Source organism: Haliaeetus albicilla, chromosome 26 (assembly GCF_947461875.1).
Source record: "Haliaeetus albicilla chromosome 26, bHalAlb1.1, whole genome shotgun sequence".
Lineage (NCBI taxonomy): Eukaryota > Metazoa > Chordata > Aves > Accipitriformes > Accipitridae > Haliaeetus > Haliaeetus albicilla.
This window is the reverse complement of record NC_091508.1, coordinates 1386727-1412530: the sequence shown is the minus strand read 5'-3', so window position 1 is coordinate 1412530 and position 25804 is coordinate 1386727. Positions and strand designations below refer to the sequence as shown.

The window sequence follows — 25804 nt, the reverse complement described above, 5'->3', positions numbered from 1 at the left end:
AGCCGCGGCCCCTCGGCCGGAGCCGGGTCTCCCCTCGCGGTCGAAGCTCCGGCCGGGGAAGGGTCGGGCGGCGAGCCGAGGGCCCAGCGGGGAAGGGAGCCCGGGGAAGGGGCGGGCGGCCCCGGCACCTGCCCCGGGCCCGCGGGCGCCGCCGCCCGGAACTTTTCGCCGGCCTCCCCGGTCACGTCCCCTCCCGCCGCTCCGGCTCCGCCGGCTCCGCGCCCCCGCCCGGCCCGGCCCGCCCCGCTGGCTCCTCCCCAGGCCGCGGCCGGTGAGGGCGGAGCGGACGCGGCGCCGCCGCCGCGCACAGCAGCCGAGCCCCGAGCCGGAGCGGCGGCGGGAGGCGGCCCGGAAGGCGGCGGGTGAGCGGGGCGGCGGCGGCGGCGGCGGCGGCGGGGGAAAGGCAGCGGGAGCGGGGCGCGGCGGGGCCCCGCGGGCGGCGGCGGCGGGCCGGGTGCCCCCGCTGGGGCCTGGCGGCGGCGAGGCCGCGGGGCCGCGTCCCGGCGGCGGGGGTCCGGGGAGCGCAGGCGGTGTCAGCGGGGCCGGGCTGAGCGCTCCCTCCCCCGGGGGCGCGGCGAAGGCCGGCAGGCAGCGAGGCTGGGGGGGTGTGGGGAGGGGGAGGCGGCTTCTTCCCCGGCCCTGGCCGCGGCGGGGCGGGCGGGCAGCCCGCGGCGAGGCGGGCGGCCGAGCTGGGCCCCGGCCGAGGCGGTGCGGGGTTCCCCCGCCGGGCTCCGCGGCGGTGGCGGGGCTGCCCCGTCCCCGGCGGGCGCGGGCCGGACATCCATCTTGTGCGGCCCCCGGCCCCGGCGGCGAAGGGCGGCCGGGGCTCCGGGCGAGGGAAGGCGGCCAGGCGCCGGGAGGCTGGCGGGGCCGAGGCGGGGGCGGTTGGCCCTCGGCGCGGCGAAGGGTGTCGCCGTGCCTCGGGAAATAACCAAAATTCTTTCGGTGTTTCGTATAGTCAGGTGTGCGCCGGGCGTCCCGGGCGCGAGGGGAGCGCGCGCCGTCTGGCTGTTCCCCGAGATGTAAAGGGGGGCCCGCAAAGGTCTCGCGCGCCGTCGTCCCCGAAGACCACCGGAGGTAAACGGGGAGCGAGGCCGGAGGGGAGCGGGAGGGCGGCGTTGGGGCCGGGCGGATGGCGGGACGAGGGCCAGCCTTCGCCCGCCGCCCCGCTGCGCTGCCCGGACGGACGTCGGCGGGGTTTGGGCCGGAGGCAGGTGGGACCAGCCGGGCCAAGGCGACGGCTCCCTGTTCGAAGCGGGCGCCGAGCAGCCCCTCACCAGCCGTGCGGAGCGGCAACGCGCCAGTCAACCCTCGTCCTCCGGGCCCAGGGACCCGTTGTCTCGGACCGCTTCAGCTCTGAAATGGTTTCTTGGGCTTCCTTCAGTCGCTTTAAAGAGAAACCGTTCTCCGTCTAGGGAAACTTTTGTGTTTAGATAACTTCTCGTTAACTGGCGTCTTTGCTGACGATACTTGAGCTGCGATACAGGTGGTTTTGGTGCCAGGGTTTCTGCGAAGCTTTCTCAGCGGGAGCGTTGGGGTTTGGACACGATGCATCCATACTGACCGACACAGAACTGGAATCGGCTCTTGGGCTTTGCTTTGCTCAGAACTTGGAAAGAGCTGCAAACAGGAAGGGCAAACCATGAAAGCTCTGGGTTTTTTCCTTTCAGTAGCTTAACGAGGGAGATGATATTTCTTAAAATAGTTGTTTGACTTGAAAATGCCTGCCTGCCTTCGGAGTATTATATCAGCGCTCTATAATTTCTGTTGCTTTTGTAATTCAGTCTGAGTAGTAGTATTGCTCCATGTGAAAAGAGGCACCAAATTATGCGAAGAGTTAAACTGAGGAAACTGGCTGTAGTTGAGAGCGGCTGTCTGCTGTGAAATATTTCACTGTTGTGATTTTTGTCGTTGCTTTTTCTTACTGAAACAGTACGTCATTAACTCTCATGGGTGCTAGCAGATCCCTCAGGTTCTGAAAGGGTTTTAATGTGGAAATTTGTGAGACTTTTGGGGGGTAATGGGTGATGCTATGGAGAAACAAAGTAGCGCGTTAGCAGTCAAAGGTCTGTGCCTTTAATGAGAAGTTTTCCGAAATGAGGCAATTTAAAGGGAAGTTTTAGATTAGATGGAGTACCCTTGCATTTGTGCTATCTGCAACTTTTTTAACTCACAGAAGCAATGTAGTTCACCCTGTCCCAAGTATGAAACGCTGTCTGATTATTCTGACATCATTATCACGTTACTATAGTGACTTCATTACGCTGGGAATACCATGTTCACATCCTGTTGCTATGGAAAAGATCAGTGTAATAAATAAAAACATTTAAAGTTCTGTTCATCATTGTGGCAGAAAAAATGCCATCAATTTATTGGCGTAGTTGCCTGAAGACCGACAACATACTCCAACAGAAGTTTTTAATGCCGAGTTAGAAACCGGGAAATTGTCACTTGCAGTTCTCAGCAGATTGTCCCTTCCTTCTCTCTGTTGTGCTGGATAGCAGAAGTTGTGAAATCCTAGTTTTGGAAATGAGAAGGAGAATACACATGTCATTCTTCAAGGTGGAGTCGACAGGAAGTGCTGTGCTCACATACACTGCTGCTAAAAATAATCTGTTTTCGTGCGCAGTATTTTCTATGCACCAGGAGGAGAGGGCTGTTTGTGTTCTGTCAGGCTAAGATCATCCACAGAAAAGTGAGCTGTACCTCTTACAAGCAGATAGTTCTTATGGCCTTTGTAAACAGGGGAGAGTATGTCCAGAAGGGTGTAAGTGGTCTGATCAAGGAACCACGTACGGTGCAAAACAAACCTTGATGGCATTTAGTAGGCCCAGGCGGTGCTGGCAGACCCAAGAGTTGTAATTCTGAAGACTCAAAGGAAGCTAAGCGCGGTGTCTCTCATCACGTGTCTTGGCTCTGGTGTGGCCGTTTTTAGGGTAAGTAGCTTTGCTGAAGATTTTGAGAGGACTACGTGCCAAATGGACTAAATTACTAGCACAGTGTAATTCCAGTGGCACGTTAATGCTTTTATTTGGAGACTGATGTTTATACAGTTTATCAAAACGGTTTATATTTGAAACTGTGAGCAGTAAATACACAGACTATTTGTGATACATTTCATGGCTCTTCATCCATCTGAGGACTGTTCCTAAAAAATTGAAATGTAATTAGATAGTAGTGGTGTAACATGTGTGCATACTCTTAACATAAAAGTTTTAATTGTATATTGACTCAGTCTTAGGCATAAACAATCCTAAACATTTGTTTGTACTATATATTGCAGTGTTTTTTCTTGTACCATGCGCATGGACAGCGTGCTCAGTGGCACTTTGAACTTGTACTTCGTATTTAGAGAACAGATTGCTTCTGTGCAACTCTATAGAGGCTTTTAAAAAACAAAATCATCTTAAAGAGGAATCCTAATATTCTGAGAACAGGAACATGTTTTCTGTTTAGACTAGAGAAAAGGAAGTGAATCTTTTGAACATACATAAAGTTCAAATCTTTATTCTTTATATTTGAAGTGTTTTTTACTTGTAGCTGTTTGAAATTCAGAATTCCCCTTGGTCTGGGGTTACTTTCAACCTTGCTGAAGTCAGTTCAGCAGAGCGCTGCTGGGCTTGGTCAGCTGGGTCTGGCTGTGGATCATGATCAAAACTTTTTCTTTTTTTTTAGGATAATATGGAAGACTTCTATTTTATCGCTTTCTTTTAATTTCTGATGAGGCAGATTAAAGTTAAACATCAAGTACTTCTGGTAGCTTTGTGTGTTGAATTCTGCAGAAGCAGATTCAAGAGAGACCTAACTTTTAGAACTTGGTCAAGTCCTGGGCTTGTGCTTGGTGGTTGTTGTGTGGGTTTTGGGGTTTTTTTTGGCCTTGATTTGAGGTGGGTTTTGTTTGGTTGGGTTTTTTTAAGAGGAGATAGTGAGGATGGTGATTAGAGTACAGCCTGAATTCATTTTATGCTGAGCTCTGAAGTAGTTATTGATTTGCTTTTACTCTTTTATTTAACAGATAATAGGAAATTAAACAGAATTTTAATGAAAGCATGTTCTTAAAGGCGTCCTCATAAATCCCAGGATCAAGTTTTTACTTAGGCACTTGTGTTCACACTTTGCAAAAGCTTCTGATCCTGCAAACATGACACCTAATGGCCAAGATAAGTAAGGATGTTAGAAAGTTGGAAAGAAAAGTTAATCTTGCTGAGCTATCTTGTTTGATCCAGTCTGTCTTGTTCAGATGCTAAAACTTGTATAAGGTGTTTTGTTTTATTTGCCGCAGTACTGAAGTCTGGTGGCAGGCAGGATTTGAGATTATTCGGGTTCCTAGACTGCTCTCTAGGTATAAATTAATGTCACCTCTCAAACAGGTTTCTCCTTGGATTGTATCCTAGCATTGTAAATATGGAGAGGATAAAGGAGGACCTAGCTTTTTGTTCACAAAGCACAGGTTGGAACAAGACTACGGCTGCGGTAGCTCATGGCTGTTATTCAGCAGACTGAAAATACAATATGCTTCCCGCTGCTAGTGTTGCAAATATAATCAAGTTCAGTATATTTCAGTTAATGGAAATGGTTAAATAGAGCATAAAGTCATGAAGATGAATTTATTTCAATCCTACATATACAAGTGGTAGATTGTATTAGTCAGTCCAAGAAGAGAGGCACTATTTTTATGGGTAAAACATTTCTCAGAATGGTTGACGACTATTTTTTTTTTTTAAAGCCGTACAGGTAGAAGTAGTAGTAGGTTATTCATCCTCTGCAGTTGTACGGTAAGATTAGAGCTCTTAGGCAAGTCACAGATTTAACTCCTTTGCCTTCTCATTGTTGAATTTTTATTGTTGAGCATTCAAGAACACTTGGAAGCAAGAACCAAGTAGGAGTCTAACTGATCCAGTTTAGTGTCTCCAACACTAATATTAGAATGAAAAAAAAATAAAAATCTCTGTTGGTTAAATGAAGAACTGTTGAAATAATATACCAGAAGAGAAAGGTTTATAAGTGTGAAGAAGATATACTTTCATTAATAGCCTCTGAGTAAGAAGGACATAAAAAACTATTATCTAATGTAAAGTATCTGTGGCTACACTTTTTATATAAATATGTTCAAATAAAAACAACCTTTGATTAGCCTGCATACATACTTGCAAATTACGTGTTGAAAAAATAGTATCTAGCCATATGACATTAATTCTGTATTTCAGTGTTGCTTTTAGCTTTCTTCCCTAAATGTCCTACACCACCTGGGAAAGTTATTGCAGGAATGATAACTCTGTTTCCATAATATTCTTTGATAGTCCAAACCAAATTTAGTTTAGATTTGTGTTTGAGACAAGTCTGTGTTCTAAGTGACTTGGCGTGAGGTTGTCATGCCCTTGATGACCGGTTCTGCTCCGAAGTGTCCCCTGCTCTGTTGTTTTACTGCCTGTATTTGTGCCCCTGCCTATGGGCTTCCAGAGAGGTCTCAGCTGTCAGAGGATGGAGCTGCCTCTGTTAGAAGTCAGCCTCTTTAGGGTTGGATCACTCAGGGACCAGAAAACAAATCATGGGTTTGAACTCCATAGTGTGATGTTACATAAACAGGGTGAAGTTTGGCCAGATGTTCCTCCTGAATGGTTCTCTGGAAAACAGTCCTGTATCATAAATAATAGAGATTCCTTGGATGCATCTAGGTTTTTTCCTTTCAGAATAGACCAGAATATTTCAGTTGGAAGGGATCTACAATGGTCATCTAGTCCAACTTTCTCCTTAAGGTTTCTTGAGTTACATGTAAACAAGCTCTCCAGAATGCATCATTTCTTTTGATTTATAAAATAGATAAGATTTTAAGAGTCAGTGCTGGTTTTCCTAGCCATACCTTTGAGTTTTTGAAAAATGCAAATTATATGCTTTTTAAGGTTGCCGTTTAGCTAGTGGACCTGGCATTAAACGCAGCATTTGTTCCAATACTGTAAGATTTGTAGGAGAAACTTGGTTATAGTATATAAAAAATGATGTTTTAGTTGTATTTCATGGAGTATCACCAGGTTTGAAAGCAACTATGAGATTCAATGGCTTTAATGTAAGCTCTAAGGCTCTAGCTGTGTGTGCTTTGAGTTGATCTGCTTTCACTCAGGTGTCAGAGCAGGCCATGAAAAAGCATCCTCCAAGGTCAGAGTGGACTTGCTGTGGGTGACGGTCCTGAGAGGGCAGAGTAGGTAGCTTAGGTTTCTGTAGATAGTGTCTTCCATGTGCAAAAAAAAAAAAAAAAAAATATTTTTCAAATTATATGTGGTATGATGTGTAAAGTAGATGTTTCATGCCTGTTAAGATCAGTTTACCTTGTAGTGTTAGAAGAAGCAAAGGAAACTGAGAGTGTTTGACAAAAGCTGTTTGTGGATAAGCAAGATAGGTTCTGAAACCTCCTGGTGTGAGTTTGGTTTTATCTCAGCATCCATAGATGTGTCACCAAGTGACTGACCCTGCCTGTCTCTTGGAGCCTGCCATGGCAAGTGAAAGGCAACGCTGAACGCTGAAGGGACAAGAGGCCATGGTGACAAGTGGCAGCAAAGGAAATTTCAGTTAAAGCAAGGATGGACTGTTCTGTGGGAGCAGTTAAGCACTGGAACAGGCTGCCCAGGACCTTTTGGAGGCTCTGTCATCGGAGATACACCGAAGACTGGGCAAGGTCTTGATTGACCTGGTCTGACTTTGAAGCTAGCCCTGTTTGGAGCAGGGAGTTGTAGCAGAGACCTTTGGCAATCCATTGCAAGCTGAATTACCCTCTGTTTCATTGCGTTTACATGGCACAGTTGTATTACCTGGTAGAATGGGTGAGATGCAGTTGGGAGCTCCAGTGGCCAGAGCTTCAGGCTGTGGTTTCATGGTCACTAAATGGAGTCACGCATTCCAGCATCCCCCTTGCTCTGATACTTACGCTCTTAGATGTTGAGGTAACTCAGGGAGCTTAGCTTCCTGAAAACTGAGCTAGTCCCAAAAATATATATGTAGTTTTCAGCCAGATCACTTCTTCCTCTGACTCATTGTGTGGTGGTGCAAGTACCACTGCTGATAGGGGGAAAGAGTTGCAGAGAGAAAAAGAAACTGCAGTTCCTGACTGCATCTGACCTAGGGCAGCATCCTTCTGTCGGTTTTGTGCTGGGACTGTGTTAGAGGTAACATGGTGGCTATGCGCTTTGCCTGTTGCATCTGGAAAGAACATGACCTGTGGCTTATTCTGGATGGTGGCTGAATAGGTGAATATTTGTTCTCTGTCCTCAGTGGTAACAGATTGTTATTTGCAAGGAATAGCCTGCATTTATGGGAGTTATATCAAGCTGCCTTTCTGTTGCAAGAAATTTAGGGTCTGCACTGCTTGTTTTTTAGTTGGCTTTGCTTGTTGTGTTGGTGACTGTTAAGACATCATCTGTGAGTTGGTTTTACATGTCTGCTGGCTGACCGAAACCATTCGGAGCTAAATGGCTCACATTATTACCTTCCTGTTCTTTCCTGTGATAGTGACAATTCTGTTAATTAATGCCTATTTTCTGAGCTCCCTTCTGGAGAAAGGGGAGTGCAGGGGGAAGCTGTGTAGACACTAGTGACAGCAGAGCATCAGTCAGGACACAGCATGTACCTGCTCAGGTGTTGGTACCTGGTACCTACATTGAAGCACTTTGTTCTGGTGCTAGGCCTACTGATGCCACTTCACTACCAGGTTTGGTACAAAACAAGTTTTGATCTCCAGAGCTCTGAACGGGGCAGAAACTGGTTACTGAGAGATCACTTCTCCCCTTGCAAATACTGCAATAATTAAGGTTGTCTAAAGTAGTCCATTTAATGATATTAAAATGAAGAGTCTGTGGGAAGATGGGTGGTGTTCAAGGAGGAGGCACTGAGTGTTACATTCCTAATCAGAAATGGTGTGTTTAAACTTAAATTCCATTCATCTGCTGTGGGAAGATCCTTTGAGGTGTGCGTGGGAAGAAATGGGGCACCGGAAACCTTCCCTAATTTTGATCAGCAATCATTCTGGGTTTATAACTTTTATATTTGCAGCTTGCACTCACAGCAATGTAGTAGCCACTACATCTAGTTCAAGGTGAGATTTAAAACTGTGTTGTGTCTGTTTCTCTTGTGACAGTAGTCCACAGGGCATGGCAAAGGGCTCTTTCCTCACTGCGTCAGCCGGCTGAAGCAGGTAGAGTAGCTCTGCGTGCATCTGAATGTGGCCACATGAAGACAATGTTTTGATGTGTGTTACTGCCCCGTGCTGCAAGTGGTCCAGCAGGTACTGGGTGCCGGGTGTTGGGAAATACCTGCTATACCTGAACAGGCACTTCCTCAGTGCAGCTGTAGTTGCTTGACGTGAACCCAGGTGAAAGCGCATATTTAATTTTTTTGATTGAGAAATCCAGATGCTGACAAAAGCAGACCTTAGTATGTTTTGAAAACTGCTGTTTGTTTTCTTTTGATGAACAAAATCCTTTATCTGGGGGGAAAGTCTGACCCTCCACAGTGCTTTTGTAACAGGGAAGAAGCGGGTAATGCGGGACAAACAGCAAAAAAGGAAGCCTCAGGGCTGCTTACAGCCCACGGCTGCAGGTGGTTGGCTTAGCTTTCTCACCACCCTTTTCACTTTGTTTGACTGAAAATATGGGGAGCCAGGCAATAGCAGTCCCGTAGAGCAGGTGGCTTGAGTCATTATGGTTTGTTATTTATTTTGAATATTGATAAGATGGAAAGTATTTAAATCCATCTGGAGCACTGAAACAAGAGGTCTGGATATGTCCACAGCAGTGGTTATGTTATAGCTGAAACAGATCTTTATTAATCGCTTAAATGAGGCAGTCAAAAATACATGCTGCCCTGGTGCCTTCATACACTCATGTAAGAAGTAGGACGAGCACTTCTGTAATAGGCAATTGTCACCCTGTCAAAAGTTACTGGAAGAAAACTACTTTTTGAAAATGCACTGTGACTAGTAGCACACATCATGTTTGTCAATCGGTTACATTGCATAACTGCTGCTTGGTGGAGCATTACAGGAAAACAGACAGTTGCATTTCACTTGTGAGTGGCTAGAACTGCAACTTCAAGGCTGGCTGGAATGTTTGGGGTTTTTGTTGAAATATTTGTTGGATCCAACAGTATTGTGTTTTGGAGTGTTCTAATCCTGAAAAAATTTGAATTTGTCATATTTAAATTAGGGTATTGCGTGTGAACTCATAGCTATCAAATCTGCTCTTTAAAGATCTGAGCATCTGTGGCTGTAGCTGGTTGTGGCTGTAGTTGTGAGTGCTCTGTGCCTCTAGAAGTAAAATCACTATTAGTTTTTGTCCAAGTGAATAATCTGTGTGGGATTGGGCATCTCTCACGTTTTTAACACATCTGTTGGAAACAGACCCTTACTCTGGAAAGCACCGAGTATGTGGGAGGAGCAGTTCAGCTAGATGTATTGGTTGCAGTGCCTTTTATGTTGCTTTTTATGTAATGCTCTTTTTCTCTAATGCAAATAAACTTGAAGTTGTAGGGCGGGGCTGCTGAGAAGAGGAAAACTTTCATTACAGACAGCTGACATGCAGAATAATATCTTTTTATATGCCACCTACCACGTGATAGTTTAAAGTAAATCATAGTTCACTGGGTAAGGTTGTTTCTGGCGCAATTCTCCTTTTTGCATAAGTAGTCTCATTCCAGCACATCATGCTTTACCCTGAGATTTGATGTTAGTACTGTGCTGGGTAACGGTTAGTGGGTATCGGGCCTGAAGATCAGAAGTCTTGATGGATTTATGAAATAAATACAGGTGAAGATAAAATAAATTTAGCCAATTGTTGCTTTCTGCTTGGGATTATAACGCTAATTGTAGTTGAAAATAACATTAAGATTAAAGATACAGGCTGAAACTGTTCTGGACAGTCTTTCTCATAAAATATTCATGCATTTAGGGCTTTTAACTCATCAGATCACTTACAAAGTCATAGGGATTACAATATTATTATGGCTTTGTCTTGTTTCGTGAATACACTGCATTGGCATATTGATCACTAGAATGCGCTCAAATTTAGAATAAAGCTTTTTCAGGAATCTCACTTAAAATGATCAAACAGATGTTTTAATGCTCCAGGGCATTTTCCTCAATGGTGTGATTCCAAGAAAGTGTGTCTTTTCCTTTATTCTGTAATTTCAGTACTTTGTAGCCTCTATCTGTTCAATGAACTGTTTAAACCCTCATCATAAATGGTATCGAGTACAAGTCAATTTAGCACTAAAGCAAGCTTGAGTGGGGCGGTAGGGTAGCTGAGCGTGCCATTAGCAGGTGTCAGAAAAACTGAGTCATGTCTACAGAGCTGAGGGGTTGAAACTTCTTCTATTGTCCTTTTCGTGCCAAATTCATATTAACTGCACCTGTATGGGCAGAAGTTTAAAAAAGTTACTAAATATATTTTAAAAACAGTGGCAGTAGTGCCCATGCATTTGTATGGCTGATGTTGTATTTGTAGAGTTACTCTAGAAAAAGCAGTTGAATGGGAGTTTTATCTTTGATGGAAAGATGTCCTAACCAAAATGGAAAGCACAGAAATTGTGGATAATGGCAATTAACATTCAAATTGTGTGGTATGTTCTAAGGTCTTGCTCAGAGTGCAGAACTGACATGACTGTCTCCAGGCCATATGTTTAACAAATTTGCATACTAATATGGGAGATATTTTTTTTTTTCCTATTGCCTTACGTCTTATCATTTCAAAGACACATGAAAAAAAGACAACTTTTTTTTGTCGCTGTTCATGAGGCGGAAGGGAAGAGCTGGCTGATGCCAGTGGTGCTCATCTTGTTAGCTGCTGTAGGATGTGTCCTCCCTTCCTTGTGAGTTAAACATAGCGTCTCCTTCTGGGAGCAGGAGTCCAACTGCCCGCAGGGTTTTTTGTTGTTGTTTAAAGACAGCTGTATAATAATCTGTTTTGGTTGTAATCAAGCTTGACCTATAAATACTGAAACGGCTCATATAAAACTGATTTAAACTATCAGAGCTATTTCCTTTAGGGGTTAGTGTCACCTTTTGTTTTCCATAGAGGAAGTTCCAGGATGAATGGTCAAAGTAGTTTTGCCTGGCAGATTCAGGAGGATTTATAAACTTAGGAGAAGCCCCAGTGCAGAGGTCAGATCTGCCAGCGGTTCAGTTCTCAACCCTCCTGGCCTGAAAGTTCTCGCTGTGATGCCCTTCAGGCTCCAACACTGAAGTGTTAATAACATTTTTGAATATTCTTTCAGTTCAAATCTTCACATAGAAGAAAATTTCCTTCTTGTTGTAAAAGAAAATTCAGTTTCCACCCCTTCTCTGCCCCCAGGTTCCAGGAAGTGGAATTAAGGGACTGAGCTAAATACTGAAGGATTAAGTACCATATTAAATAACTTCATTTCTTTATAAAAAGTAATGAAACTGTTACTTTTTCCTCTAAGTTAATTCTGTACATTAACTTACTGTTATTCAGGTTCCTATCAAGCCTTAAAATTTGCCATGAAAACATTTCAAGAGGTGCAGTTCTACTTTACAGTGCTAAAATACATCCATCATTAACTGTATTTAGGTACTCGTTACATGGATACTCATTGCTGTATGGGTTTTATTTAAACTGGTAAACAATGTAGTATTAATAAGTGGCCATATGGTAAGTGGGGCTTTTCATTCAAAAAATCATTGTTAGAACAGGCGTTTAATTAGCCACAGTTGCGTGGGAACGGTAGGTGTTTTGGTTGCTTGTGGCTGACGCATGCTAAACAGTAAAGTATTTTTAAGGCAGTGAAAATCTCTAGACTGCATATGCAGACCTGACCTTTAGATCGGTCTACATGGTCAAATCCAGTGTATACACGCAAACCGATTATTGCAGATTTGCCAGTAAGATTTAAAGAATCTTAATATTTTCTGGAATTTGTAAGTTAGCCCAGTGTCCTGAAAAGCTGGGCAGTGGTCCATGCTAACAGACAACGTGTTTTTAGAGGCTTAATATAAGTCTTAGAATTTATCACTGATGGGTAGAAATACATTTTAAACCTCTGCAGTTTTTTCAAAAAGTTTCAAAGGAACCTTAATCAGGAGGAAGCTTTATTGGTCTCTCCATCAAAGATTCGATGCCGGAGACCAAATAAGGACAAACTGGATTCCAGCCCCCAGCAGTGACCAGTGTCTGGTCACCATTACTGCAGAAAGAAAATAATTAAAGTGCAAGCTGAAATTGCAGTGACAATCTATCTACCTCATGTCACTTATTTACTCTAATTACATAAACCAGGAAGAACATAGTTAAGAACGTTGCCAAGCTACTATCAGCACAACGAATTATTCTTACCAAGTATAATGTAGTTGGTGCTTTGCTACGATTGGGCTTCTTAGAGTCTGTCTGGAATTTAATCTGTATTAAAAAAGGTCAGAACATTTTTTCCACTAAAGAAAATGGAGAAAAAAAACCCTTTATAGAACTTAAAAGTCAGTGGCAAGTTGTGGATGTGGTAGACAAGACATGGCAGAAGTCCCATAAACGGCTTCTATGTCTAATGTTTATGCCCTTTAACATTTACATGTTTTGCTGATGAGGAAGGGGGAAAGGAAGTATTTTTCTTTTCTTCTTCTGAAAGAGCTGTCAAGAACTCCTCTGAATTGTGTAAACCCCTCTGCTGAACACACTCAAGTAGCTCTAGATGAGAAGAGGAGAAATGGCTGAGTGTGACCATGGTGTTGCTTGGGAGGACCTCTGTTCTGCCGGCTGTCTGCCACACAGGCATTAGCTGTGTGATTCATCGCCATTCTGTTTCCATAATGTGGCCACACAATACTTTCTATTAAACTGTTTTATATATATAATTGAGAAAAGTCTGTTTTCTCCTAAATCTGCACAGTTTAGGCGGATGTCTTTTCTCCTGTTTGCAGATCAGTGCTCATTAGTATTAAATTTGCAGCAGCAGTGCTGCAGTCCGTTTGGAGGGGAGGCTGCCAATTACAGCGAGTGACGTAGCGTTTTGTTCTAATTTGGGGATGCAGTGTGTGTTGGTCTTTGAGTTTTGCTTCTGGCTTCCTTTCCCATGTCTTTGTCTGTCTGGCACACGTCCCTAGCAACTTTCTGCAAATGCAGACCAATAGGACAAAAAATAAATTAGCCGTTTCAGCATGGCAAGCTTTAGCTGCCCAAAGTACTTGTTCCTTGCCTGGAGTGCTTCTATAGCAAAGCAATTTAAAATGAGTAAGTAGGCAGTCACTTCCATAGAAGTTAATGTTATGGTATTTTAAAATTGCAAGTTCAGCGTGAAGCTGGCTGCAGAAAAGATTACAGACTGAGGAAGATCCATCTCGGTATATTTGTGCATAAGATCACTCTTTCAAGTTACAGAATTATCGCTGTTTTCAAAGAAGTTTGTTTCTCTGGCTTGTTTGTGTGTGCTGTAGTTAATTTGCTCAAAGCTCCAGTTCAGCACAACACTGAAGTCGGAAAGGACGACTCTGTTGCTAGAGGACTTTACTCTTAGCCCAGGCTTTTATGGCTTTGGCCCTGCATCAGTAACCTTCACAATACACCACGGAAGATGTGAAATTATGCAGAAACTGGCTATTTGGATGTGGTTCAGAGGAGCACGCGGTCGGGACTTGAATTTTTGAGAATGGATGTGTGCACGATTTGAAGGCCGGTCTCTTGCCTTTTCCAGTCGAAAGCTTCAAATAACACCTCAGAACAATGTCGTTTTTCTCTTGTGTTCTCAAATACCTGTTTGCTTATTTGGCTTGAAACTAGCTTTATTTTTTGCATATGCTTCTCGCTGTGTTTTTTTGTTTTTATCTAGGACTTCAAAAACAACAAAAAAATGTATTTAGATTTAAATTACTGAATCATGGAGAAGCTACGTTATAAAATGTTGCTGCCTTCTTGTTTGTAAATTTATGAATTACTGGTGAAAGTTCTCTTTTAGAAATGTTAGAATGTCACAATACTGAAATATTGTTACTCTTCGCTAATCACAGTGAATTCAGTTTATAGTTACTTTGTTAAAATGCTTTCTAGCACAGTAGTGGTTCAGAATTAGATTCAATTAAGTCTTATTGTAGGGAATTGGAACTCACTTATGAGTTGCTTCAGTTCTTTGGTGTACTTAGGCTTCCCCTGCCCCTGAGGAGTACGTGTGTTTCTGAATGTCTGAAATACCTGTTTTCTAATGCTGAAGTTACCAAAGTATAAAGTAGGTGGATTAGGCAATGTAAATTCCTGCCTGGAACCAAAATGTTTTCCTTGCTTTGACAAGAAATAACTCAGGTTTTGGCCTGCATTGAATTTAGGAGAACAAAAGCTTATAAACCTAGAGGGACTGGATGTACACTGCAGAATGGATAATGCTCCACAGTTGGGTAGTGACTCATCCTGCAACATCATTATGCATACAGTTAGTTATACACTTGTTGCCTTGATTTGTATTTGATTTGATGCTGAAAGCAGTCAGTGGAAATGGTAACGTTTTTACCGGTAAAATTGTAAAATTGAGGGTGAGATTCTTGCCATAATGTATAAAAGATGTATGCTATTATATAATCTTAATATATAAAATACATTTACTTTTACTTTGGTGTCAGATACCACAGTGATAACGAGTAATAAAATAGAGGTAGACTCTGAAGATTGTGTGAATGGAAGTTTGTCAACTTATACTTGGAAGTTATGCTGAAGTTCTGCTTTCTGCTCAGTCTTGGTCTTTTTTTTTTTCTTTTTTTTTTCCCCTTCCCTCTCATTTTTCTGGTGTTGATGACCTCCAGGAAGGTGGAGGAGGTTTTCTGTGTACCCTAAAGACAGGGAGATTGACTGCCTTGGGGAAGGGACTTGGCAAGTGAGTCTATGGCAGTGATTTTTATTATTTAAGTAAACTCTGTGCTAACTAACAGGCTAAGTCTATGGTGGTGTTTGTCTTGCTAACTTTTAGGGGAGGTGTCTGTTAATTAATTGTGTGATTTGCAGACAAACACCCTTTCATTTGTGATCTGCCATCCCTCTTCCCGGCACGTTTCCGTAGCTCACATGTAACAATTGAGTAATTGTTGACAGCTTTGATTAATATTAGGGAAGTATTTAATGTGCTTTTGACTTCATTGAATAATTTAATATCTAAGAACATGGTGTATAACAAATTAAGGAGCAGATGGTGAGCGGAGCTGTCGTTCGGCAGTGCCGGAGCCGTGCGGCTGAACCGGCGCAGTACTGCTGGCAGTTTGCAGCTTAGGGTTTGGCAAATGCTGGTCCTCAGTGAAGCCAAGGGTAGAGCCCTGGGTCTTGTGCTTCCAGCCTTCGCTGCTGTATCATTCTTTCTGTTTGTTGTTTTGTTTTTTTTTTTATTGTGGAGGGCATCTGTAAGTTTTAGTGTGATTTTGAGGAAAGTAAATCTTTCCTTTGCAGAAGGGCTGGATTTGAGTTTGTTTTGCAAACACGACTATGAGAAATGAAGGGATTTTGGTGGAGTATTGAGCAATGTTTAGTAGACACTTTAAAAAAAAAAAAATCCACCCCCTTTCATGGCCTAGTTTATAATAACTTAAAAAACTGGCATGAAGAACATTTACAAGTTCAAAATTAAACAGGTCTGTTTATAGTAGCCATGATTCTGTATTTAACTGCCAGGGTAAAAATAACCAAGACATGTGGCTGTAACGTCCCAAGAATCTGCCCCTCTCTCGGGGAAATGGGAAAGCGATGGCTGCTGGGGTAGCACAGCCAGCCCGAGATGGGAGGTGCTGGAGTTCACACAGACATCTGCGCGTTTCTCTCCCAAATCTGTAAAATGCTGACAGCACATTTCCCCTTGGAAATGTTAAATATTTTGGTTTCCGCATGTGAAAATCAGACCGCTAGAAAAAGGGAGGTGTGGGTGATGTGCAAGCCAGCACTCCAAAGAAGGTTATTCTCTCTTTTTTTTTTTTCTCTTTTTTTTTCCCCTCCCCTAAGGCTGGGTAAGTTGTGTTTGCTCCCTGCCCCTCTCTCCTCTATCCCAGGGACATCTTTCCCTATCTTCCTCTATCCCAGTGCATGTTTCTGGGGAACAGCAAGAAAGCAAAATACATGTCAGGCTAACACTGCACGTGGTTGCAGAAGCTGCACCTTGAGAGGCCATTTCATGTTGTCTCTAGGAACTGATGTTTGTGGTTTGGTGTGTTCTCATTCGGTGCCTTGCTTTTTTCTGTTCCTTTTCTCTCACGCTTTTTTAAACTAGGGCTGTGCGTTGTGCTTCTTGAGTGAAAATGCAGTCTGCATTGCTGAGTTGTCACCTGTCTTCAGTCCTGTAGCTGAGACTGTCAGTGCTTTCACTAAAATCCCTGTGTTTTCAGGTGTGTACAGATTGGATCCAAGCACATGCTTGCAGCAAGAGCTGCCTGAGTGAACTCTGCTTTGCTGTAGACTCACTTCCTATGATATTTGGAAAAATATTTGACAAGGATTATGACAGCTTCATTATCTGTTTATAAAACATTTTGATTTCTGTGGCTCCGAGGTGGCATGTGCCCGCAGCTCTGGAGTGTTGGATGCAGAGCTGCTAAAAAGAAATATTTTGAAAAAAACCCAAATTACTAGGTTTTCATTTAAACTTCCTATGGTTCTAGCATTAAAAGGGGAACAATTGCTTCTTTTATCCCTTGGAAGCTTTCAGAGATGCTCCTGGGAAGAGCAAGTAGCCACATAAAGCCAGACCGTCTCAGTGGGGCATGAAGGACCAGGGATGCTTTCCAAGGGCTTGTCTCGCTGTGCCCCCGCAGCGCAAGCATGTGTCCTGCCCTGCCTGCGGATTGGGAAATACCACCTTGCCTTACGCAGCTGAAGCCTGCGAGCGCGATGGGACCCTGCTGCCTGGGCTGTTAGTGAAAGGCAGTGGCTGCCCATCGACGTTCGGGATAAGGCTGCGCTTCCCGGGCTGCTGGCTCAGGAGTCGGTGAGCGCTGGTTTCCACCCTGGGCAGGGCTGGGGGAGCCAGAACTGGGGTCGGCAGGGAAAAGCAAAATATGAGGCTTCCTGCAATACAGCACTTGCTTGGCAGACTTACCTATGGATGTTGGTCTGATACTCCAGAAACAGAGAAACACAGAGCTGTAGGCTTTTAGTAGTGAGTAGAGACTTTGGTGTAGCTGGCGCTGAACGTATAAAAGGCTGAAGACAGAAGACCCTTTGCCTGTCATAGCAGCAGGGTGTAGCCATGGCTATGATTACTGTTTGAAGTATCACTGCTGCTGCTGCAGTTCAGTCTTGCTGAGCAAAGGATTGTGATACCACAAGTATTACAGTCTTTTAAAACACATGGATGAGGAGCCAGCAGGGTTACTGGGGCAGTGGGACAGTGGCTCTGGGACTTGTCCTGCTCTTGAGGACCGTCAGGATGCTGCATCCTCTGTCTGGGTGCACCTCCATGCTCTCCCCTCCACTCTTTTCTTTTTTCACAGCTTGTAGATGCTCTTCAAGTAGCGTCACACATGTGACGTCTGTGCTGCCCGGGCAGGGCTGGGAGGACGGCCTGTCCCCTCTGTCTCACTGCAGCGTGGGGCTGCCTGGGTGGCCAGAGAAGAAAGCGGGGGCCGGGGCACGGCAGGGCTCGTGTGTGGGCTGGAGAGGTATGGGACAGGATGCTGGATTCGTTTCAGAGGGACCCTGATAGCATCAGTGCCTGATGCTTCTGTTTCCTGCGTGCAGTGATACGGTGCCTGGAACCGGTCTGCGGTGCAGCCTCCCCGCAGAGATCATGCTGCTCAGCTGCAGAGGTACAACGCAGTTGTACAGGCGTTGTGTGTTTCTTAAAGAAACCCGATGGATTCCATAAAAAACTTTACTTTGTAGGTGTTGCAACAGTCATTGGATTTTACTATGGCAATGCCGCTTGTGAGCGGTTAAGTGATGGTTTCTCCCCTCTAAAATCACTCAGGGTTGCTGGGCTGCTTTAAACATAGCTGGCTTTCTCCTGCTTTCTTGATAGTAGAAAGTACTAAGTTTTCATCTCCTAAAATGCATTGCAAACTTGATAGAACCTCAAATAGGGTTAGGCTGACCTCAGTTTGTCTTTTGTAAGTGAAATCTTCTGTAGGGTATATTAGGGAGAAAAAGTCCGCAGGAACATAGTGATTTGACTTAAGCAGCATCCGTCTCTCCTGCAGAAGAAAGTTGTCTTTTTGTTGTGGGAAAAACAAACTGCAGGAGAGAAGAAAGAACCTGGAGAGCATGGGAAGCTCCCGAGTGCTTGGAGATCGTAGCAGCCAGCTTTCGGGTGAGGGTTTGATTAATCCCGTTTGTCAGAATGGATGGAGTCTGTTCATCTGTTAAAAAGTGGCTGCGTCTGTTTAAACCTACCTATCGGACATGTGCTCAGCGTGCAGTGGAAGCCCAGCCAGCACCCTCAGTGGCGTTTCCAGCCCCGCTTCAGCTGCCATGTAACGCCAGTGCCTGCCCAAAATGCCAACGCCTGCCCGAGCAGCTTCACTGCGGCAAGAGGGAGCTGCGGAGGAGCAGATGCCTCCCCCTCTGCCCTGCCTCTCCCTCGCCTCTCATACAGCCGTGGCCTTCTGACTCATTTAGTACTGACTCAGTTTTTAAATATCTTTGTTGATCTGTTATCTGTAGCTTGTTCTTCAGAAACACATTTCCCCGGGTTTCTGGAGTAATGCTTTCCCACGCTGGCGCAGGCGCGGCGTGCTGCAGGTGCAAAGTCGGTGGGGAGGGAGTTTCAAGTAAGTTGGAAGAAGGGATGTGGGAGCCCAGATCCTGTTGACTTTCAATAGGAGTTGAACTGTTCTTTAAAATTCCCCACCCCTGGGTTAGCTGAACAATGAACGGTCAGAAATCAAGGGAGGATGGCTGTCAGTGTATATTTGGGGATGAAATCCATGGTATCGAGGTAGAAGGCATTGCCAGAGAAAAGCAAAAAAGTGAGACTTTGGGAATATGTGTGAACTTCTTGCAAACACCAATCAATGCAATGTCATCAAGTAACAGGTACAAGGGATTGTGGATGGAAGTGGCAACTTTGCATAAATCCAGTAAAAATTGATGTAAAGAAAACAACAGACAAGCCATTTAGATAATGATTTGAAAACAGTGCATAAGAAGAGAGAAGTACTTCTGCCTGTGATGGCAATCTTTTCCTTCCATGTCTGTGGACTGTATGTTATAGCTTTCAAATCTGGGAGACAGAAATCAGGAACTTGAAATTTTCGTTAAGGAAAAAAAAAAAAGGGAAAAAACCCCCAAAACAGCAAGTAACCTGTGCTCCTAAATGAAATTTCAAGCCAATGCGGCAGCAGGGTGAGCAGCCCTTGCCTGAGCTGATGGGAGGCGAGGAGGACCAAGCCAGAGCGTGGTCCTGCGCTGCTGCAGCTCTTCTTCTGCCTGTGCGGGGGCCGGAGGTGTAGGAGCGTTTTGGCTTCATAGCTCAGCTGCGTCTGGCCCAGCCCGCCCCAAGCAGAGCGGTAGATATGCTGTGGGTCTTGGAAAATGAGACTCGTCAGCCGTGATTACTCTGTTTCCAGACTGAAGCTTTGTCATTGAACGTGAGATTGGATGGCTGAGCTGATGCTGCTCCAGGGGGAGCCAGAACTGGGGTTCTGGCTGCATAGCACAGGGACAAGTTTTACTTCTGGCTCCAAAAGCCAGTGCAGTCCTGTATGAAACAGAAATGCGAACTTTACAGTTGTGAGCTTACTTTTTCACTTTTTAACCTGAAAAAGTTCAATTTCCTGTTGACTTCCTATGGTTTACCTTAACTGCAAATCCAGTTGGTAAAGTGGTTTTTAATGACATAATCAAGTAGAAATTGTGTTTTGCTGTTGGATTCCACCCGGCCCCCCAAATTCTTTCACTGTCCTAGAGGCAAGGTTAAATTGTGCTGGAGTTCTTGTTTTTAAGTTAATTTGATGCAAGTATTCAGAATTTGCATAGAGCTCAATTGATAAAGCAAAGAGCAAGTTTTGGAACAGGCATGTTTTGGTTTGAAACCATAAAGAGAAGATTTGATGCTTGCATATACTGTCATTTGAAAAATGATTAATTCTGGTTTGGTTTTTTTTTTTCAGTCCCTTATAGGGAGCCTAGAAAAACCTTCAGTAGGGCTGCTAACACTGATGAGAGATCTTTTATGCCAAGGTATGAGTTTTTCTAATGTTCTCAATATATTTCAAATAAAATTGCTAACTGTGAAAACGTTGGCAGTTGGGGAAATTTAAGAATTGATGAGTGTATAATGCATTGTTTAAAATATAAAGTTGCCTGAATCTTGTTTCCTGTAGCGGGGAAAAGAAACCCTGAAGTTTTGTGTTCTGTCTTTTCTGATGTCCTCTGCTATTGTACAAAATAAAAATCTATGACTACAGTCCACAGTTTTTCATTTAAGGCTGAGTCAAGAATGTGTCTGCTTTGATTTTTAAGTCTTTTGTTATCATCCTACTTAATGGAGATTGTGTCATCAGTTACGGCCAACGTTCCATCAAGTTATGCAAAGCCATCAGACCACGTGCTCTTACCACTGTCTTCCTCACACTGAGCAGCATATCTGCACCTCCTGCTACTCATAGCTCCATCAGTGTTTGGAGAAGGAAGGAGAAACTAATAAATACAAACTGCCTTCTTCAGATGTATAAATTTGTACTTAGGCATTTGCATTTCACAGGGTGCATGTCACATTTCAGGTTCGTGTGAAGTTCTTGCACCCACTCTCTTTCAGTGCTGTGTTCGCTTATCTTCTTTGTTTATGCTTCTTTCTCCCCGTCACCTGAATTATAAACTTCTTGATGAGCTGGTGAAACTTTTTAACCGGAGTGGCTAATTTTTGCATCAGATTTATCTCCTGAAGGGCCTTGGCTGTTCTCCCCACGCCACCCTCCCGGCAGCCTCTGCCTGGCTGCTTCTGCTGGTTGAGAAATACCCTGAAAGTTTTGCTGCTTTGTACCCTGATTCAGCCAGTCGGTTGCAACAGGGTGAAAGATGATTCGTGCCGTTAAGAGAGTGCGTGAGTGCTTGGCTGAATAAAGCAGGTGAGCAGGCGCTGGAAGCTGTGTTTCAGATTACAGCTTCATTTGCATTTGCGTCCATCTGCCGGTCCTTCTCAGAGATCCTTCTGCCACCCTGTCTGCGCTGCCTTTCATTTTTGTATATTAAAACAAACATCCTGCATCTCTTCTTTACCTCTCCATCTGTTCACAGGGTGTGGCCCTATACTCTTTCTTGAGGAAGGAGCTGGGCATCCTGGGGCTGCTGCTGTGAATAGCTGAATATCCATTTCTGTCACTTGCCAGGCAGCGTTGGTGGCCGTAGCAGCAGAAAAGAGATGTTCCTCTTAAAGAATAAAGAAAAGAAGAGGTTAATCCTGAGGTGTCAGGTGTTTTGCAGTGCAGAAGCAGAGTTTGTTCATTATAGATGAAATCTGAACCCTACCAATTTATTACTCTGAATTTAAAGTGGCTGTACAGGTGCTGGGTAGGTTGGAGAGTCTGATACCGCGGGGACAAGAGAGCCTGCTGCTCAGGGCAGTGATGGGTTGATATGAAACGTGCTCCGTGCCCCACAGTAGTTCTGCCGTAGCTAGGTGGCTGTGTATGGGAAAAGGGAGCACGAGCAAGGAGGCATGCTCAGCTTTTGCTTTATCTTTTTGCACCACAGCATCCAGAACTAATGAGACTGGTTTCACAACATTTACGACAACACTAAAATTGGGTTTTTTACACTGCTTAGTGATCATATTCTTTTCTTGACTTGAACAAAACACTTACTGCCCGTAATTTCATTCCATTTTGAAACGTAGCCATTGCTTCACAGCATGCAACTTCACTACATAGAGCTCTGGGTGGAAATGAATGCTACTGTGTCTAACTGTATTTAGGTGGGCATAAACAGTTGCCAAATGAAAAGTTGGCTAGGATGCAGCATAGTAATTTCTTGAGCACTCTATTCATGTTGCATAAACAGATAACTTTAACATCCTTGTGAAAGAGCTACAAGATAATTAAGGCGTGTGGGGTTTTACAGTAATAAGGCTCATGCATTTCAGGATCTTGGTTTCCTGTTGCACCTGAAAAAAAAAATCAGCAAATACTGTAGAGAAGAAATGAGAAGTAAGTCTTGTACTGCTCCCAGCTGAAACTTTCCCACAAGTATTTTTACTATAAATAAGAAGTGAAAGAGTTCACAGCTAAATTTAACCCTTAGCTTGATTGCTTTCCGGGTTTTCTTAGGTTGAACAGACTGTGGAACTGTAGGAAGGTAAAACTGGATCAATAAGTTGCATTTATACTTTATGAAAAATGCATCACCTTTTAATTTCTAAGGATTATCAAGGGGAAAACCATTGCTAATTGGAATTCCTCTCTCCTTCCCATCCAAAATCATGATTTTTGAAAGAAAGGAAGTGAATGTTACTTCTTGGGGAAATTTTCAAGCAGAAGAGCTTACAGCTGCCAGAATTTTAACCAAAAATGTTGTCAATGTACTAGAGTGCATAGACATTGCTTGTTCTGCTTTTAGATATTCAAAGTTACTGTTCTGGAAAATCCCTTTCAGTTTGACTTAATTTCACAATTTCTATGGAGTTAAGCAACTGCAGCTCACGTAGACTTCAAGAGTTGAAGAAAAACCACCCCAAGGTGCTTAAAACTATGGGCTGCTGCTGATAGCTTCAGCTTTATTCCCTCTGTAAGGCTTGGGTGAGGGAAGGGAGCTTGGCTACATGACTGCAGAGAGCTTCAGTGCATACAGGCAAGCCCTGTATTTCTGTTCTTCTGACTTAAAAATTAGCTTAAAGTTGTGCTAAACCAACTGCAGAATTTGTATGCCTCTCTCCAGCTGCATGCAGGATTTTTAAATTTTTGTTAAAGCTGTACTTGTCACGTTTAGACCATAAAACATACTGTGGTTGAGGGCTGAGGGTTAAAAGTAGGATGTTTGGGCAGGGTCTCCAGCTGCCAGTCCCAGTGCAGCTCCGGTGGGGACTGGCTATGGGTGTGCGGCAGCATGTGGGTTTCCTCTTGACTCTCTGTTTTACAGCTTTCCCTTGGGAGTTTAAATGATAGAAAAAAACCTGTCCTGATTTAATGATTATATAAACTTGAGACACAGATTGTCAGGGAGTTGTCCACAGTTGCAAAGCTAAAAATACGATCCCTGTTCTTTGCAGACTGTTGTTAATGGTAGTCGACAAGGTGATACATTTCTCTATCAAACTACTTGGAATCCATTTTTATTTTTAAAGCAATCCTTAAACTGTAGCCAGTGAACCCATAAATCCTGCGGCAGCATTAGTTTGAAATGCCTTTGAGAAACGCAGCTTGCCCAGTCCTATAGCACTTGTGTTTCTGAAGCCTTACTTGGGAAGAAAGTGCTATCTTGCTGGGGGAAGAGGCGGAAGATAATTAGGTGCTGAGGTCATTGTTTGCTTGAGCACTGTTGATAGGGACAGCCCAGCCTGGCTTATAACGTAAACATAGTGTAAAATGTTTATCACCAGCTTTGTCATTTGCCTTATTTGTCAGGGATTCTCTATGAGAATGAGAAGTTTTCTGGTGCTGCTTAGTGAGTGGAGGGAGTTGCAAGATTTCCATAAAAAGGCAGAGTCCTTGCTTGGGCAAGCAGAGAGGTTCTGCCTTGGCAGCTGTAAGTTAGGCCTGACCTTTTCCAGAGGGAAAATACTGACCTAAATCCTTCCCTGCTGGGGGTGGGTGGGAGAAGTAAACCTCTCTACTTGCATCTTTCTAATCTAATTTTCTTGTCAGGTACTCATTGTTTTACGCTATAAACCACGGAGAATGCAGAGGACAGGCAGCGAGAGCTTGTGCTGCCCAGTGCCGCTGGGAGCAGGCGCGTGTGGCTGCGCCGTGTTTGTACCATGGTGTATTATTCATCCTCTTCCTCTCTGAGCACCGGCAGACTAATAGGTCTGGCTTTGGGCATCTCATATAAACTGGGGCTGTTGGAGCAGCCATCTAAATTTGAGTGCCCAGGTGGAAAAATAAAAACCGTAGCTGTTACCAAACAGATTTTTGTTCTCGGGAGTGTTTGGAGAAGGGGAGTGTGTTGCTACTTTCAAAAGACAGTGTCATAAATTTGTATGTGCAGGTATGCTTTTAACTGTTGGCTTTTTTCCTGCTTTCCAGATTGTCGCTATTTGAACAGACCACACCATGCGTGAATACAAGCTAGTGGTCCTTGGTTCAGGAGGTGTGGGGAAGTCTGCTTTGGTGAGTTTCGGGAAGCAGTTCTGAAACTGAATCACAAACTTCAAAGCTGGCCTATCTTATTGCAGATGATGCTCATTAAATGCAGTGGGATGTTTGTATTACTTTTAACATGCATAGTGACTTCCACGTAGCCACTGTTACACTGCTGAAATATCTGTGAATTTGTGTCATGGTTTTGGAGAAGCAACAGGCGATTAATCGCTGTTATAATAGCATTTTATTTCTGCTTGGCACATGGGTGTAGTATTGTAAATGACTGAATGTCTGTATCTAAGTATTAAAAGCCTAACCTACACTGGAACAGTGCATGAAGTCTTGCCTTGCACGGCAGTGAATCAGTGATGGCTGCAGCTTTGCATGCCTTGAAGGCTGTGTGTTTTCCATCCTGGATAGAACCCAAATGGGCAGCCTGGACTGGAAACACAGGACAGAACGAGAAGTCACCTCCAGCGTATGCACTGCAGAAGGATAAGCAGACTGATGACACTTTGCACTCCTTAAGTACTTGTGTTGTTTCTAATAAGAGGTTTACATAGCAGAGTTGATAGTAAAGCATTTTAAGAGAGATTTCTGTCACCTGTTTATCACAAATCAGTCAAGCAGCTCACTCCAACAAGAAAGGCAAAGAACTGGTCAAGTGTAAAGTTATCTAAAACAAGGAACTATACAGTGTACCTTTTCACAGAAGATGATAATAGCTGACCAGCCATTCATGTCGTAGACCTGCTTCTTGTGCTGTTGTTTATTCTGCTGAAATGGGCTGCTAATAATGTTGGTAAATCACCTGCAGAATCCAGATGAACAGGAGGAAACATTATTCAATTATGCATCAAATCTGATGTATTCTTTCAGAGATCCCATCCTAACCTTTACAAGATGTAGGTGTCAAATTTCTTTGATGCAGTCTGTTCTTCCACAGCAACTTAAGCAATCTGTATTACTTTTTCCACCAGCATCCCCTTGATTATCTTCCTTTTGTTACATAACGTTGAAAGACCACTAGGTAAAATAGGGCACTTATTAATACGCTGTACATAAAAACTACTCAGTGTCTGACATACTTGGATTTCCTTATTTGTAATGTGAAGTCTGAGTCAGCATCCATCACTGGCCTTTTTAAAAGCCGAAATGCAAATACCTAGTCCGGTAAACAAAAGTTAAATTCTTTTTGACAGTCTAGGTTCTAAGTAAGCATATATTGTAATTCATATGCAACATTGATCCATTATGCTTATAACAGGATGCAATAAGTGCCAATTAGCAGCTAAGAGTGAATAATATTTAGCTTTCAAGATGACTCTACTTATTTACAAGCATTAGCAAGGAGAGGTTACAAGGTGGGATTTAAAATAATGTGGAGGTCACTTTAAAATGTCTTTCTTTGAACTGGATAAACTAAACTGTCTAACAAAGAGGCTGGTGTTTGTTTTCAGTTCTGTGTTTTTACAGTCTTGAGTGTAGATTACAATACGGTGTTGTTTCACTGCAAATCCTCCTTATTGTTTTAACTCTTCTGTGCCGATATGATGGCGATTGTGCCTTGTGGTAACAATGACTGGATAGCAGAAAAACCTTCACAGTTATTAAGGCACA

General features: G+C 43.8%; 1 protein-coding gene across 7 annotated transcripts in view; it reads left to right on the top strand.

The window, feature by feature from the left end:
• The first annotated feature begins 217 nt into the window (after positions 1 to 217).
• RAP1A (RAP1A, member of RAS oncogene family) overlaps positions 218 to 25804 on the top strand; it is a 42271-nt gene continuing 16684 nt past the window's right edge. The window contains exons 1-4 of one of the 7 annotated variants that reach the window (XM_069771554.1): positions 219 to 362; positions 959 to 1077; positions 20060 to 20129; positions 24128 to 24211. In XM_069771554.1, the coding sequence (XP_069627655.1) occupies positions 24155 to 24211 (57 nt within the window). In that variant the 5' untranslated portion in view covers positions 219 to 362; positions 959 to 1077; positions 20060 to 20129; positions 24128 to 24154. Of the gene's footprint in view, positions 363 to 722; positions 1078 to 2704; positions 2937 to 20059; positions 20130 to 24127; positions 24212 to 25804 lie in introns of those variants that run through there. The other 6 variants (XM_069771556.1, XM_069771560.1, XM_069771555.1 and 3 more) reach the window with 6 other exon arrangements.